The following is a 16,502-nucleotide window of genomic DNA, read 5'->3' on the forward strand; positions in this document are numbered from 1 at the left end:
TAAGGTCTTGGCCCCTTTCAAAATACATGGTGATGCCAATGAACTCCATATTAAATAATAATAATAATAATAATAATCACCATCATCATTATCATTATTATTATTATTATTATTATTATTATTATTATTATTATTATTTAATATGTACTGATCAAATGCCTCAGTGGCACATTTATGTTTTGCTGTCATCCTGAATTTGCAGCCATTTTGTAATGATTTCCCATTTTCCTCTTTTCTCAATTTTGGTCGAACCACCTGGGTGATTCGTAACTTGGCATACTGAGGCTCGATCCTAATAGACAGTTAGTGATTTTTGGAACTGGTCTCTTGATGGCACTATAAAATCATCATTTGAATTTGCATTGTTTAAGCAATCATAACTCCTGCCTCGTTTGGCATAGACTTGATCAGCCTCACAAGATGCTGCTTCTGATGGAAAACAAATTTGCTCCACACTCCACACAGAATTTTCCACCTTATGTGTCAATGTTTTTTAAGTGAAATACATTTGCTAACTGAATTTAAACATATGTCATTGTGTATATTTCATTGCATTGGTTACATTAAGATTGTTTCTCATCAATCTTACAGTCTTTCTCAATTGCTATGAACCCAACGAGCCAAAGCAATTTCATGTACAAAAAGAAAGGTGATTTTTCCAAATTGTGTGTACGTTTTGCTTTTTTTCATGCAATGCTTAGTCTTATGTTACTCTTTTCCAAAACATTTCAAACGATTTTCTTTATTAGGAACAGTTTTCAGGAAGGAAATATATTGTGTTTACGTGGAAAACTACCATTACAAATTATAGACTATAATTATGAACTCATGAACACACTCATCCTCACAAGGCAAACAATATTTTCTTTCATTGTACAATCAGAAATCAGAGTTTAACACAAATAAAGTAATTTACTGCATCATGAAGACATTTTAGGAAGAAGCAAGTATGCTGCATACCTTTTTAGAGGAACTTAGAAATCGTGAAAAAGCTGCACTACCAATATGTGAAATAAAGTACTTTTATCCAGTTTACAAATTACTTCAGCACTATGTTCTGTCATTCTCACCAGACTAGGGATGCAGCTGCTTACCTATACATCTGAAAGTGTTAGAGCTGAAGTAGGATTAGGGTAGTTGCAAGTGTTAGTCTTTAATTTTAGATGTCAAATTTTCTATGCAGGTGAATGAAAAATCTAATTTTCTTCACAGCCACAATGAGATAAATCAACGAAAATGAGTTTTCTGGTATTTACTAGAAAGAAAAAAAAGTTTTTCACTGGGCAAAATATGTATGCCTATAGTCTTTTATCCAAAAAGTTTTTAAAAAATGTAAAACTTCTGTGTGAGATGTTTCTGGGCAGATTAAATAGAATTATTATTTTTTTCAACCCTGTAAATAAAATTAATGAAAATGTTTTTGACTTGATTTATACGATTTGAATATAATTCAGTGGTGGCCAGCAGAATGCATAAGGCTATAGTCTTATGTCCAAAGAGTAAAGGAATCCAAACATTTGAAATGCCAGATTTTTCTATTTAGGTGAATGAGAATTTATTTTTTTTATTTTTTTTTCCACAGCCACAATGAAATAAATCAATGAAAACGAGCTTTGTGGAATTTACTACAAAAAATATTTTTCACTTGAAAATGGCAAAATACATAAGCCTATACTCTTATATCCAAAAAACTGAAAAAATGCAAAAGAACTCTAAAAGTGAGCTTTTTTTGGCAGATGAATAAGAAATTGGCTGTATTCAAACCTGACAGGGAAATTAATGAATGGAAAAGTGTTTGAGTTCATTCTGAGGAATTTATTTCACTGGAGAACAGCAAAATACATAAGACAATAGCCTTATGTCCATGAGTGAAAAAATGCAAAAATTTTAAAAGTCAGATTTTTCCATGCAGATGAATGAGCAATCAAATTTATTTCACAGCCTTAATGAAATAAATTGATTAAAATGAGTTTTGTGATATTTCGAAATTTTTTTCTATTGGAAATGGTACATAAGCCTATACTCATATCCAAAAACTTTTAAAAATGCAAAAATTGTAAATATGTGAGTGTTCTGTGCAGATGAATGAAGGGGTCATCTTTATTCAGCCCTGACAACGACATTAATAAATGAAAATTTGTTTTACTTAATTTATACCGAAATATCTATTTCACTGGATGACAGTAAAGTACATAAGACTATAGTCTTATGTCCAAAAAGTGAAAAAAAAAAAAATGCAAAAATTCTTAATGAGATTTTTCTTGGTAGATGAATGAGAAATTGTTTTTTTTTTTTTTTTTGTTCAACCCTGACAAATAAATAATGCATGTAAATGAGTGAGTTCATTTATAGTGACACATCTAATTCTTTGGTGGACAGCAGAATACATAAGGCTGTAGTCTTATGTCCAAATGTTTTAATGTTTTTTTTCTTTGTCTACATGGTGACATTAGACAGCTCCTAACATTATGAAAAATGTAAAAACAAATTCTTACATTCAAACACAGATGTCTTACATTTGCTGTATTGCTGCAGAGAAGCACAGCTCTCTGAATACAAACATTGTTGGTTAAACTCACTGAAGTTTTCTCAACTTCCAACTGACTCCTCCAACAGCTCATCCTTTTTTCTTTTTGTTTTTTATTTTTTTCCACAGAAAATCCAAGTATGAGGAAAGGAGCACCGAATCAAAGCAGTGAGTAGACATTTCACACTTATGATTACCCTCAAACTGGGCTGAGCATATTAAACATGCATCAGATGGCAAATTTTAAAAAAACGCAACTGTTTAAATACTGTTAGAAGTACCATCTCACGAATCCAGACCTTGCAATGCCAACTGTGGCCATCAGCACCACAGGGTGACTCACAATGTTGGCCAGGATGACAGTGTCTCATCGAGTTCCTTGCGCCGCCACCCCACCCCACCTCACCCCCAACGCCCCCGTGGTTCATTGGGGTCCCTCAAGACCAACTGTTGAGCTGCACCATGGCCCGACATGTAGACCGCTTTGTGACGAGACGTGACTGCTGACATCATACTTTTCAGAGTAGAGCACTCCTGAAGAGACTGCAGCAATCAGTACTTATATATACATACATATATATATATATACATCAAAGCTCCATTCATGTAGTTCTATAGTTCAGGCTACAGATCTGATTCTTCAGGTTCCTTTCTTGTCAGCTTCCATATATTTTATGTGCGTCTCGAGAATTTGAGGGGGGGGGGGGGCTTTAAACCCAAAAAACTGTCCTTGTATGCAACGGCAGCGGTGTCCTTGTCACGGTTTGTAGTCTGTTGACGCAGTTAGTGACGTTTGACTCCAAAAGCAGATGGTAGTGGAACATTAAAGCCCTGCTTTGGGGGGCGGGTGTCTGTGTTAAGTGCCTCCTTGGGGATGAGGAACCTTTATTTAGTCTCTAGCCTCTGTTTCAGTGCTAATATATCGTGATTAAAAGAGCCTGTCCGATGGTTGCCTATCTGTTGCACTAGCCTGTGGAGGCCAAGTGCAAAAAGTCTTCGGGTAAATTCTCTCCTCTTTAGAGACTCGCACATCCGCAATCCAATGACAGCATATATCATGCTTTATTTATGGTATATACGCATTCAATATTCATCACTCGATTCTGCGGGTGACTCAAATGGATATGATGTATGAGCTTGCAGGGCAGGGATGCATGGCTCTTGACGGGCCGCAGTATCTGCATGGTGTTGTGTGGACTCTTTAACCAATCGTCGGCCCTTCAGACCTGCAGCCATGCACCCCTGATGAAGGGGAATTATGCACGAGTTCTTCCCCTCCCTGCAGGTAAATTTGACTGTGCAAATTTCCAGGGTTGATCCTGGTTAGCAGGTGTGCTGTCATAGACAGGATGAGGTCGGTGTAGCCGGCCAGAGTTACTTTGCATGCGGATCTAATCGCTGACAGGAGGAGCTGGTCTCGCTGCAGCGTCCGCCAAACTCTATCCTGAGTGGAGCGAACAGCCCTGTGTTATTCTGCACTAGGAGAGTGAGCGTGGGACCAACACTGATGATTACATCACAAACGTTATGCCCATAAAACCAGCTTTCACTTGGTCCCCCACAGCCCGAGCCCAATTTGGAATATCCAGATGAATTTTAAGGCGCTCGGCAACACTGATCTCCTCCATCAATGTGGGAGAGCGCAGAAAAGCAAGTGCCCTCCTCTTTAGTGGTGTCTGCAGCCTCCTTCCACTCCACAGGGCAGCGGCTGAGCCCTTTTGACTTTGCATTGGCAGGGATGCGTTTCATAAGCAGGACGGAGTGTAGCACAGTGGGTAAGGAACTAGACTTGTAACCGAAAGGTCGCAGGTTCGATTCCCGGGTAAGGACACTGCCGTTGTACCCTTGAGCAAGGTACTTAACCTGCATTGCTTCAGCATATATCCAGCTGTATAAATGGATACAATGTAAAAAATGCTTTGTAAAAGTTCTGTAAGTCGCTCTGGATAAGAGCGTCTGCTAAATGCCTGTAATGTAATGTAATGTAATAAGCAGCTGGCGCAGGCAGCCTGCACCTAGAGTGGCCAGAAGAGGGCGCTGACACGTGATGGCGCGCTGACACACACAAGCCAATCCGCCATGCCAGGACGGCCCCACGGCCAATCACGCGCCACGCTGCAGGCTGGCTGGCTGGCTCTAGTTGGCACCCTCTGGATTCTAAACAGCATTCTGCAGTGCAACCTGGGATTGTTTTTACCAGAATGAACCAGTCTGCAGCCCTGATCGCACATAAGACCTGACATTATTCATTCACTCGACTGCTTCCCCTGTCCCATGGCAACTTGTTTGTGTTTTTTTATTTATTTATTCTTTCACATACTTAAACTGCCTGATTTTCATAGGATAAATTCCATACTTTATGCAAGGTCTTTACACGTGTTTGTGATGAAAGTCAGTCTGGATGTTATGTAATTTAATAGGTCCAGGGTCCAGCTAAGGATTCATTCCCACACCCCTCTGGTTTATGGGATTACTGCAATTTGTATGTATGTGTGTAGAACATGACCATGTGCTCAGATACTCTGCACCAGTATTATTATAGATTTTTTATTAAAGAGCGATCCAGACCATTTGCTTCTTCTACTTAAGCATTTCTTCTGTGAGGCCATTTAGCGACCGCTGCTTTGCTTTGCTATTTATGATAATGAGTGTGGCTGATGGTTCTTACACCACACCTATCAGCTGCTCTCATTAAAATGAGCAATTTACTGTGCATGTTAAAAAAAAAAATAAATAAATAAATAAATTCGGGAACTCTGATACTAGACACAAGTCATGATAACCTTAACATAACATCACGATAACATAATTACATTATTATCCATTCCGTCCTGAAGATGATTTTCTCTCAAGGTGTCCTTTTATAAATACACGAGAATACCGAGAGAATGGCCATGATGTCTCCATAAATTCTGCTGCTGGCCCCTGACATTGGATTTAGATTTATAGTCCCAGCGTAGCTCAGTCTGAGGGCTTTATATAGGACTTTCCCTCTGCGGAGGCTGGTGTTATTGCTTTCTGGAGAGACTAGTGGTTGGCGACGGTTTCCCTGTCTCTGATTGGTCCCTGTAAAGCTCCGTTGGAAGAGGGTCGGAGCGCTTGCTAACGCCGTGCCTGTGCCCCTTGTCCATGCAGACGCAGCCTCCTCCAGCGGCATCGCGGGACTGACAGTGGCGGTGGCGGCCATCTTAACAGTGACTCTGGCGGTGACGTGAGCTCCCCACGCCGACGGAGCGCTTTTCAGCCCTTTCTCTGGACTCCGCCCCGCTCAGCCCTTCCTTCGTCTGCCCATCCGTCAATCTGTCCATCTGTCTGCCAGGATGCAACACAAACCCCCAGAGAGCCCTCCTCAGATTATTATTATTATTATTATTTTTTGAATGGAAAAGAAAGAGTGGAAAAACAGACAGAAATCATGAAGAGCAAGATAAGGAAGGCCTCGTTCCGCAACACAAGTCCCCAGAAAGCCCTCCTCAGATTATTATTTTTATTTTTATTTTTTGAATGGAAAAGAAAGAAAGGAAAAAAGGACAGAAATCAAGAAGAGCAAGAAAGGGAAGGCCTCGTTCCAGCCTCCCGTCCTTCAGGCCGTCCCTCACCTGTCTCTCCTCATCTCGCAGTGAACATCAGTTCTGTCAGAAAAAGAAAAGAGAAACAGCTTGAGCTTGGCTTTGTTTTATCGTTAATCGCGGTGACATTTGTCTTGTACTGTTTCTTTTTCTTTTTTGCTTTGTTTTTTGTTATTTTTCCCTTTATTTCTTCGTTTAAGGTATTCCCTTCAGTGCTGTGGGCTGGCCCACAATGTCGACCACTCCCATGCAGTTACGTTGCTGTCCCTACTGTATACTATGCAGACTTTAGTAGACTGAAGGCATACGTGTCACAACACTGTCATGGTTACATACTGTTGTCTTGTTTATATTTTTATTTTATTTTTTAAAAGTGATTCATGATTGGGATTACCAAGAAGATTATACTCAAAACTGTGATAGTGTTATTTTCCAGGTAGATGAGCAGAAATCTCCCTTTTTAAATGTATTTTGTGTACATTTCTGTAAATAATTGAAAAAAAGAACAAAGGTTCAGGGCAGCAAAAGGGGAAGCAAGCTGACTTTTGCCTCATGATGATAAAAGCTACCAACTTTATTTCATGTGATGTTTAAATGAAAATCAACATAGGTCAAAAAATAAACACACAAAACTAGTTTTTTGTCTTTATAATTCACGTGTTTAATACCTCATATCTGTATGATGGACAAAAAGCATTACAGCTACTTGTTTATTGGCTCTGATGCAATGCTAACTGCTCTTTCCATCTTGTCGGGATTTAACTGGGATTGAACTTCCTTTTTTCTCACGTCAACCCAACCCTTCACATGTCAGACAGAAAGTGACCATCGTTCTGTATGCTACAGTCTATCAATAGGGGAAGCATCTCAACCCTATAAAATGCAATATATACAAAGGTAATATGGTAACCATTAGACCCGATCCACCACTTCAGCTGATTAAATCACTATCTGACATCTAGGGTCCTGATAGGGATCTCTCTCAAACCAACTGGCTGTGAAGGGTGTTGATGTTATATTCCTGTTGCATTTAAATTTGGTCTCCCAGGAAACGTGGAATTCAAAGAAAGAATATTAGCTGTTACATCACATCTATGGAACGTCATGATAGTTTTAATTTAAAAAAAACAGAGCAAAGACAAAGACTTTTTGCTGAATTGTGATATAACTGATTTGAAAATTGACTTAAGCATTTCTTAAAATAAACAACATTCGCGGTAATATCAATAAAAATGTTGAACTCCATTTACGTCAAGTGCCATGCTTGCACAAGTCAGTATTGTTTGTATGCTGTTTCATTTTATATGTGATGTGTAGTTATTGCTTTCATCTACACAATAACATGCTGTACATGAAGCACACAGTCCTGTTGCTTTTTTGTTAGATTTTTATGTGTTATTTTAAATATTGACTTTCTTAGTGGACACTGACATGTCAAGTTATGTAGGTTGCTCTCAGTTTTTAAGAACAGATTTAAGAAAAACTTATTTTGTTTTATTTAAAAGTCTGGTTGCTGTTGGCATTCATAACAACATTTTTTGCTTGGGAGGGGGTGGGGGTGGGTTAAAAAGAGATGGAATATTTTGAGTCAAATGATATAATATTTCTGTAATTTATATTAATAATTCATATAAATGTGAAGAGACAGTAAAAGGTACGGTCTCCTTACCCAGGAAATGCCGCAGTCTTCAATTTTCTGAACATCTTCAGGGCAGGAGGAAACATGTGCCTTTTGTATCCAACTCTATGAAGTTCCCTTTGGTATCACTTGGTCTGGTACAGTCTGCATCAGAAACACACTATTTAAATCAGTGACCTATTTTTCTAAAGGACACCATTCAAAATATCTGGAATGGTAATAACCACATTCTGGTTGAAAATAGATAATCTGTACCACTCATTATCAAATGAAAAGTTCAGTTGCAAGAATATGATATGATATTATAGTATGGCATGATCATTGCTGCTGAATCCATCAACATAAGTTTGGACAGCCATTTATTTGAATAAGTATCAAAAGCCATTCTCTGCCAAATCATTTGTAACCTAGCATTTAATAGTAAAGTTTTTATTCAAAGCTGAATTAAACATTTTGTTACTGATGTCCCATTGCTTCATACCAATAAGCTACCATAAGATAACAAATAGTCATCCTGCTGTTCATCCAAATATGTGGTACATAAGTTTAAATAAGCAGACAGAATTGAACCATTGGCATGAGTGTAAAGTCCACTTATCTACCGATAAGATACCTGGTGTGGCTGTGGCTGAAGTTGCCTATGCAAACATCACATGCAAATGCCTATATCCTGGTCAAGAGCTTTCATAATAGCAAGTGTGAGCCGTCTCTGCCCTGTCAGCAAACAACAGCCTGCATGCCCCACAATTACTTGTATAGCACTGCACTGAATCATAGTTCTGTCAGCACTACCTGCAAGCTGGTGAAAAGAGGGAATAAAGTATAGCGTGTAGCGTATATCCCACTAATGAACCATAATAATGTCTTCAGTTTTACATTCTGCGTAGTGCAGGGTAAAAAATAGCAGCAGTCCCAAACCTATGTTTAAACTGAAGTACAATAGGGGACATGTAATGTGTAGGTGAATCTGTAAGCTATTAAAAAACAGCAGAGAAGAACCACGGGAACCACTTTGTTCCGAGCACTTTGACACGGGTGGAATGTGAGCAAAGCTCCGCCTCTCAGCACTAGGGATGCAAATTATTAAGTGATAGTGGGAGTCCTACAGGTGCCTGGGTGAGAGTTATCCCAAGGAAGGAGAAAAGGACACACACGCATACCCACACACGCACATCAATGCACGTCCATGCATTCAGACGACCGGGATCTCTGCAAAAACTTGGCAACTGAGACGAGTTGCGACAGGTGGAATGTAGAACGCGGCAAATCACTGAGATTCACCGTCGCTGCGCAATCCCTCTGGAGCTCCTGGCCTTAAAGAAGAAATGGCTACAGCAGAAGATCTCCTGGGCGCCGGGTTTGACATGCAGCTTATGGGGAAGTTGGTTCTTTCTCTGGTTGTCGTGCTGCTCATTTCCTGGGCTTATAAATTATACGGCTCCAGGAGCCCAGCCCGGCGCCGATGTGCGCTGGTTCAATCTAATGGGAACGTCCGACAGCCGACAGACTCTCAGATACCGGCAGGCACTTGCATGAAATGCAAAGCTGAGCTGCGACAGAAAAAGGAACAGGTACCAGCGAGCGCTGAGAGGGGAAGGACAGAGTGGGCTGAAAACTCTCCGAAGGATCCTGAAAATGACTGTCCGGAACACCGTGAATACCCTGCCGAGAATCCCAACATGGAGATTGGTGAACACCATAAACACCCTCCGAGTACTTCTGAAAAGGAGGCTTTGGAACACGTCAAATCCCGCCCTGAGAATTTTGGTGAAGATACTTTGGAGGAGCATGAATACTGCCCTGAAACTACATCGGCAGACAACCACGCTGAAGCGCTTGCAATTGTACCACATTCAAACTGCGATGCGTCAAAGGAGATAGTTACTCACCGTGGTTTCAGCAGCACGTTATCCCCAGCACTTTCCACTGAACAAGGCCAAACAAGCCCAACAGGACGGCGCTCCCCATGTACGCTGAGGAAACTGGAGCAGAGTGCGGGCGTCCGACGAGAACTCAGACAAGACCTGGGGCACCCCGGCGCCTTCTCCAGCTTCCGGTCCAAGGTAGAGATCAGAGTGGAGGATGCTGACCTTTTACTGGAGAGACCTGGGCACAAACATGTGGAGGTACGTGGGAAAATCTATGATTTCTATGCTGAGTCTACCTCTCAGTCATCAGACTACCAATCTTGCTCAGATGTACTGAGGCCAATAGCAAAGCAGTATGAAGACTGCACATCGAAAGACTTGCAGCCGATTGGTTTGTCTGGAATTCTACCAATCGGAGGAGACCGCTGCACTGGTGGCAGAAGTGCTAAGCTACCGGTTGTCCCAGGATTCCACATTTCACCCCTGAACATGCGGGATGTTGGAATAGGAAATTCAAACACAGTCTGCTCTGCAGCCCATTCATCTGTGGATTTGTGCCCCAGGCCCTTAAGTCTGACTAACAGACGTCCAATCCTCCACGAGTCTGTAGCAAGGGCCAATGTTTCACAAACACCACTAGAGGGCGTTGGAGGTCCAGAGCTGGAGAGCCTAATGGGTCGACTGGACTTAGGCAACTGCTTGCATGCCCTTACCCTAGCCAGAAAGCACAGACATGCAGGCCTTGAAGAGTCAGCACTGAGGGTCATGTCTGACAACTACTTACAGGTACTACAAGAACCAGGGCTATATGGGAGGCTGAAAGCGGATGACCGGGAGAAGATCCAGAATCGGAGAATGAAGGGAAGGCAGTACTTAATGGTGGCTGACATTGACCCTCAATACAGGATGATGAACAGAACAATGGCAGGGGCAGGATCATGTGACTCCAGGATATCCAGTGGGTTATACTATTATGATGACTACAAAGACACTTGGCACCACATGTGTCCCCTCCCTAAAGAAGTAGTGTCCAGGGGCTGTGCCATGTGCACACTGGACAACTATCTCTTCATTGCTGTGGGGTATGAAGGTGCTAGCTACTATGCTGAGCCATCAAGTAAAGTGTTCTGCTTCAATCCAGCAACAAACATCTGGACGGAGGTTCGCCCCATGAACGAAGCCAGACCCCTCTGCAAACTGGTGGCCCTGCAGGGCCACATCTATGCAATCGGAGGGGAGGGCCTTCGGACCGTGGAGCGGTACAACCCGCGGGCGGACTGCTGGACCTTTGTCGCGCCCCTGCCCAGGGACACCTTCTTGGTGGCCCACCGAGCCACCGCCTGGAACGGGGAGCTCTTTGTGTTGGGGGGTACCCTGAAGTACACACTGCTGCGATACAACCCCCAAACAGATGCCTGGACGCGGAGCCTGACCATCGACAGCAAAGAAGGGACCACGGAGGTGGTGGCGGCGAGAAACTCTCTGTACCGATTTGACGTCTGCCCCTACCAGGGCATCAGCGTTTACCGCTACCACGCTGTGGCTCGCCTGTGGTACGAGTGCTGCTCCAAGCGACTGCCCCACTGCCCTGCCTTCCAGTGCACCACCGTGGACGACGTCATCTACTGCGTGAGCCGCGAGTTCACTATGAGGCTGTTGGCGGATGAGGTCTCTCCCAAATTCGATAAGAAAGACCTGAAAGTTCTCTCTGTGGCCAATGGTGTCTTATTCCCTTTTACCCTGGTGTTTCCTGATAAGAAAACTCTTCAGACCAGTGTGTGAGCAAGGTCAGTTCACTTCTTGCTAGAACAAGGTGTTTTGAAACACAGAAGACACGTTTCCCAGCAACAGTAATCTAAAGGTTTAATTCGTGAAGTCTGTAAGCTTAAATAGAGATACCTGTCCTTTTACTGTCATACAGTGATGATAAAAAAACAATAGTGGGTGTTTTGTTAGTACATCACTTAACGCCATACTGTATACTGCAGCTGTGCATTGCTTTCAATTCACTCAAAAGAAACTTTCAATTTCCTTTCTATTGCTACAATGGAAGAGAAAAACCTGATTATTATGAAAGGCATAATTGTCTACAGTAATTATACTCTTTGATTAGTGTGAAAGGAAAGAGTTTGAATAACCGAGACGTGTGGTTTATAACATTTCAGAATTCCATGACAGAAATGAAACCTATTGTGATTTAAATATAGTAGTTGTTCTCCACACCACTCTGGTCATTAGATATTTTCATTTGTTACCTTGTTTAGATTTAAATCTCTCTCCCAGTGAAGGCAAAAAAATATATATATATACATATATTTAGAAAATCATGTATAAATAAATAAATAAATATTAAAAAGCATTAATTTCTTTCGAAGTAAACATTTTCATATTAATTTTGTATCAAAGCTATGTTTAGCCTGAAAGTTGGATGCATACTGATGATTAATTACCCTATTAGCATTTATTAATTTGTTTTTGGTTTCACATGACAGAAAATGACCCTTTGGTGTGCAGTGAATGATATTTTGGACACTTACAGAAGTTTTTGACAACCTGCCACCTTTAGAATGTCAGGTATGAGGGCACTCAAGGGTTTGTGGTCTTAAAAGCAAGAAAAACACTTCAAGTACCTCCAACAATCTGGGGAAAAGTGTTAATAATCGGCAATAATTACTAAAAGTATAAGTACCTCATATCATTTACATGACATAATTTGTCTGGCAAGTTTGACCACATATGATTGCATATCACTGAAAACATACCATTCAGTATAGAGGCCATAGTCTCTTCTTGCTGCTCACAATGCGCCCGCCCACTGCATCCACCTCAACTTGCTGTGAGAGTACCGATAATTAAACTGTGGGCACAGCCTACGTGCTTTGGAAACAGCTGGATGCATCTCAATTCCGTAGTCCTTGGACCATGAGGGGGTTTAAGCAACAGAGAATAAATGAACTCATGAACTAAGAATGGTGGTACTGATAACAGAGTGCCACCTAGTGGCACTGAGAGAGAGAGAGAGAGAGAGAGAGAGAGAGAGAGAGAGAGAGAGAGAGAGAGAGAGAGAGACAGAGAGAGAGAGAGAGAGAGAGGGAGAGAGAGAGAGAGAGAGAGAGAGAGAGAGAGAGAGAGAGAGAGAGAGAGAGAGATTGATTGGGAGACACCTGAATGTCTAGATGGGAATATACCATCTAGACATTCAGGTGAAAACCTGGACACATTTGGTTGAAAAGTAAACGTTTTCTAGCCGACTAGGACATAGCCAGGCTATATCCAGGTCAAACCTGAGCTATACTGAAGCTAACCTAGTCCGTTTATGACTAAACACCTAGCTTTACACCTCTCTAGATGTATAGATTTGAGCTTTTTCTCACTGTTTCCTTCTCGATACCCGATCACAATAGCCAAAAATGTTCAAGGACAAATAAATTTAAACAATTTGTATGCTATTTGCTTTTCAATTGGAACATGGCACATAAACTCTCATTTTCTTAAATGTGTGCTCCTTCTCAACTTGCTTAAAAAAGAAAGAAAAAAGAACAAAGGGTCAACATAAAAATGAAAAAATCAAGCATTTAAACACTGAAATGTATTTCTAAGGAGATGATACATGCAGCATGCACTGACCATGCAATTTTTCAAATATGTGCTTAATATGTAAAACTTATTTGAATAACCCGAGAAAATCATAACTAGTGTATATATTACCAATGGCCTCTAGGTGGCAGTGGAAATCTCTGAAACATCAGAAAGCTTAAGAGGTCGGCGCACTGGCACACATTGCAGTATCAGTCTGACACCTGGTAAACCAGGACTGAATAAGACTATTCATTCAAGATCTTGAAGACTATCTTCCCTGCGATTACATGTATTCAAAACTTACATTGAGGGTATAGTTCTTTTTTTTTTGTTGCTAAACTTAAACACTTACACTAAACATATTTAAGATGAGACCCTCAGTCTCAACATTAAAACAACTCACAGATGAGTTAACAGGTTATTGGTTTTGGGTGTGATGAGTCCATTAAATTTTGATAAATGATAAGCAATCTCTTCTCCAGATACTTATCCAATACGCTTCCCCAGAAGAAAGAAGATGATTTTGCTGCTTTGTGTAACGTTCCTAACTACAATGCAATGTAATGCCAAAATAAGTGAAGCATAATTACTCTATTGAATGATAAGCACACTCCTACGGTAGTGAGTTAATTTTCATCCTTCCCCATCCACATCTTACCATTTACTAGGAAACCGGGAACACTATAACACAGTCATTGTTAGACCCTGTTTTTAAACCCATCTCACTCACATTTAGAGGCAGGGTCACAGGCAGAGTTCACGCTACAGAACCAAAAAGTATTATATATTCTTTTACCTTTCATTTCTTTTTAACAGGGTTACTGACATTATGTCAGCAGAGCAGCTTCGGCAAAAAGCCTGCCATTTTCCCTCTGTGTGGGGCCTCGATTGGGATTGGATAGCAGGCCACCCTCATCTGAACGAAGCAGGCAGAGATGAAGGCTGGGACAGCAGACAAACAAGGAGAGGGACAAGATGGACAGACAGACAAATACTTACTCATACGTGACCAGCATGAGTGACAATAAACTACACAATACCCTAAATTTAATTTTATAATAAACTACATAATAACTACATAACACCCTAACTTCCTTTTATAATAGACAACATAATACCATAAATTACTTTCATAATGAACTACAGAATACCCTAATTTACTTTTCTGTGTGTGCGCGTACACACACACACAAACACACACACACACAGATTCTTGGAAATGTTAGTCAACAGTATTTAACCAGTGAGGTTCTGGAAAGGGGAAGTAAATGGGGCAGACAGATCGTAATCACACAGTCATTTCCAAATGCACTTTTAATGACCATGCTTTTGTCAGAAAGTCTATGAAAAGGGCAGCGTATCGCTGGCACTACAAAGACATTTGGGCCAGCATGCACTTTTTTTTTTTTTAACATTACACACTCACATTGAACCCGAACAACCAGCCTGCTGTGTGACTGTCCAGCTTTCACAGAGAGAACCTGAGACGATAATGCCATAATTATGACCGATGACTGAAAAACTGCTGAATTGCTGGGTCTTTCCTTTGAAAGCTGCGCAGGTCATAAGGTCAGGGGTATCTCATAAAAAGCTACATAGAGAGAGGGAGAGAAAGAAATCAGGTGAGAACTCATTCATCAAAGCTATTTCATTGCTTTTGTTTTGTAAATGTTTGACACATCAATACACTGATTGATTGATTGCATTGTGCTCTATGAATATTTCCTGGGCTGCAGGTGAAAAAAAAAATCTCTGCTTAAAAAGTCAAACGGAAAAAGTAAGCAACAAGTTGTCAATCCTCAATAATCTCATCAACTAACCATGGGGATTTAGAAAATGCTTCTTCAACACATTTGGTATGGAAATTGGAAAAAAAAAATCAGATGAGGTTGCAATTGACAACTATATAGTAAATTATCAGACTTCCCTCAGCCACAGAAATAAAGGCTGCATTCTTGGGACATTGTGATGGCTACAGATTTTCTTGAAGAACTGGTCGAGTGAAGTGTGTTTGTCTCATCATGGTGTCATCTGCTATCTTCCCTCCTGAGAAACATGCTGACACTTGCTCACAATGGACAGAATGAGACTGATTGTGGAGAAGAGAGAAGGAAAAGAGGACATCAAAGTAAAAGAAAAAACCTACTTCACAAACCCTTCGCGAATGCCAAAAACGCTTCAAATGTTTCTGTCTTGAGTAAATGTGGTTGCAAAGGTAGAGTAAGGAATAAACACAACAAACTGTGTGGTTCTCATGACACACACACACGGTTATAAAACCAACGCACATGGAATAATCTCCCCCCATGGGCACACTACAATGAACAAAATAATACATTATTATTACATAATTAGAAGTATGCAATAGAGTTAAAGAACTTCACTACCGGAGGGCTGCAAGTCTGAATCCCTACTGTACCCTTGAGCAAGGGGCTTTTGACTGGCTTCAGCTAACGGATCATGCACTTGCAGGTGAAATGTGAACTGTTTCCGTAGATGAAGTGTGCAGTGAAAACCTAAAGGCAACGTTGCAATGGTTTAAGATTACTCTAGAAGCCCCATTATATTAATTATCCAAATCAAACATAAATTCATAAAGATATTTGGACATTCGTAACATATCATGCAACCCTCCACATGTAGCTGGTATTGTGTAACAGCATGTTTAACAAATAAATATATTCGACAACTACAACTTAATATGTATCTGGCAGACGTGACAGAACCGGAGGCAAGTTAAATTGAATTCGCCAGGATTTCCTTTAATTTCTTCTGAAACCGTTGCATAACGTTGCACCGACAGATAGAGTACTACTGGACACTGACAAAGCTGTGTTATTTCAAATGAATTACATTTGAACATGAACGATGCTCTACCTATATAAAATCTCTTACGTGGAATCAGTTTGCGTGCTGAGTGTAATGTATAGCCGGAACAAGACAGGGTGGTGTTGGAACGGTTATGACTGAAAATTAGCATTATTAATGAAAAGCTTTCCTAATTCCTAGACGTTTTTTGCATAACTGTCACACATATAATATATCAGTAGCTGCATCGTTACAGCAATACAAACCCACCAAAGACTATGTGCGATTCTGTAATACAGAACTCGACAGTAAAATCCTAAACCGTCAAGTGAAACATAACGCACCACTGAGAGGTAGAACAGTGACTTACATGGGAGCTATTCCAGTGCTTCTGGGGGTGGGGAAACTAGGAGAGGAAAACAGCCACTCACAGACAACACAGTAGTGCAATATTCCCAAACACTTAAACTGTCAATCAGGATTAATGGTCTATAAAAACTCCCATCTGATCC

General features: G+C 40.8%; 2 protein-coding genes and 1 long non-coding RNA gene across 4 annotated transcripts in view; 2 read left to right on the forward strand and 1 right to left on the reverse strand.

Annotated features, from left to right (window-relative positions):
* Positions 1-6,819, forward strand: part of LOC135233953 (immunoglobulin superfamily member 21-like) — a 177,691-nt gene extending 170,872 nt beyond the window's left edge. For both annotated transcript variants that reach the window (XM_064297960.1, XM_064297962.1), the window contains exons 9-10: positions 2,657-2,695; positions 5,663-6,819. In XM_064297960.1, coding sequence (XP_064154030.1) covers positions 2,657-2,695; positions 5,663-5,742 — 119 coding nt within the window. In that variant the 3' untranslated portion in view covers positions 5,743-6,819. The remainder of the gene's footprint in view (positions 1-2,656; positions 2,696-5,662) is intronic.
* Positions 6,820-9,060: 2,241 nt separating this feature from the next.
* On the forward strand, positions 9,061-11,885 carry LOC135235058 (kelch domain-containing protein 7A-like). The gene has a single exon (XM_064300257.1). It carries the CDS (start codon positions 9,061-9,063, stop codon positions 11,383-11,385), a length of 2,325 nt encoding a protein of 774 aa, XP_064156327.1. The 3' UTR covers positions 11,386-11,885.
* An 870-nt stretch (positions 11,886-12,755) lies between these two features.
* LOC135233955 (uncharacterized) lies at positions 12,756-16,493 on the reverse strand. The gene is made up of 3 exons (XR_010323995.1): positions 16,361-16,493; positions 14,609-14,773; positions 12,756-14,124 (listed from the first exon to the last, which is right to left on the reverse strand). It is a non-coding gene; the product is annotated as an uncharacterized LOC135233955 (long non-coding RNA).
* Positions 16,494-16,502: the final 9 nt, after the last annotated feature.

This window comes from Anguilla rostrata, chromosome 11, assembly GCF_018555375.3.
Source record: "Anguilla rostrata isolate EN2019 chromosome 11, ASM1855537v3, whole genome shotgun sequence".
Lineage (NCBI taxonomy): Eukaryota > Metazoa > Chordata > Actinopteri > Anguilliformes > Anguillidae > Anguilla > Anguilla rostrata.

Bases quoted from the DNA above. Each gene is read 5' to 3' on its own strand.
- LOC135235058 (XM_064300257.1), top strand. From the start codon at position 9,061: ATGGCTACAGCAGAAGATCTCCTGGGCGCCGGGTTTGACATGCAGCTT.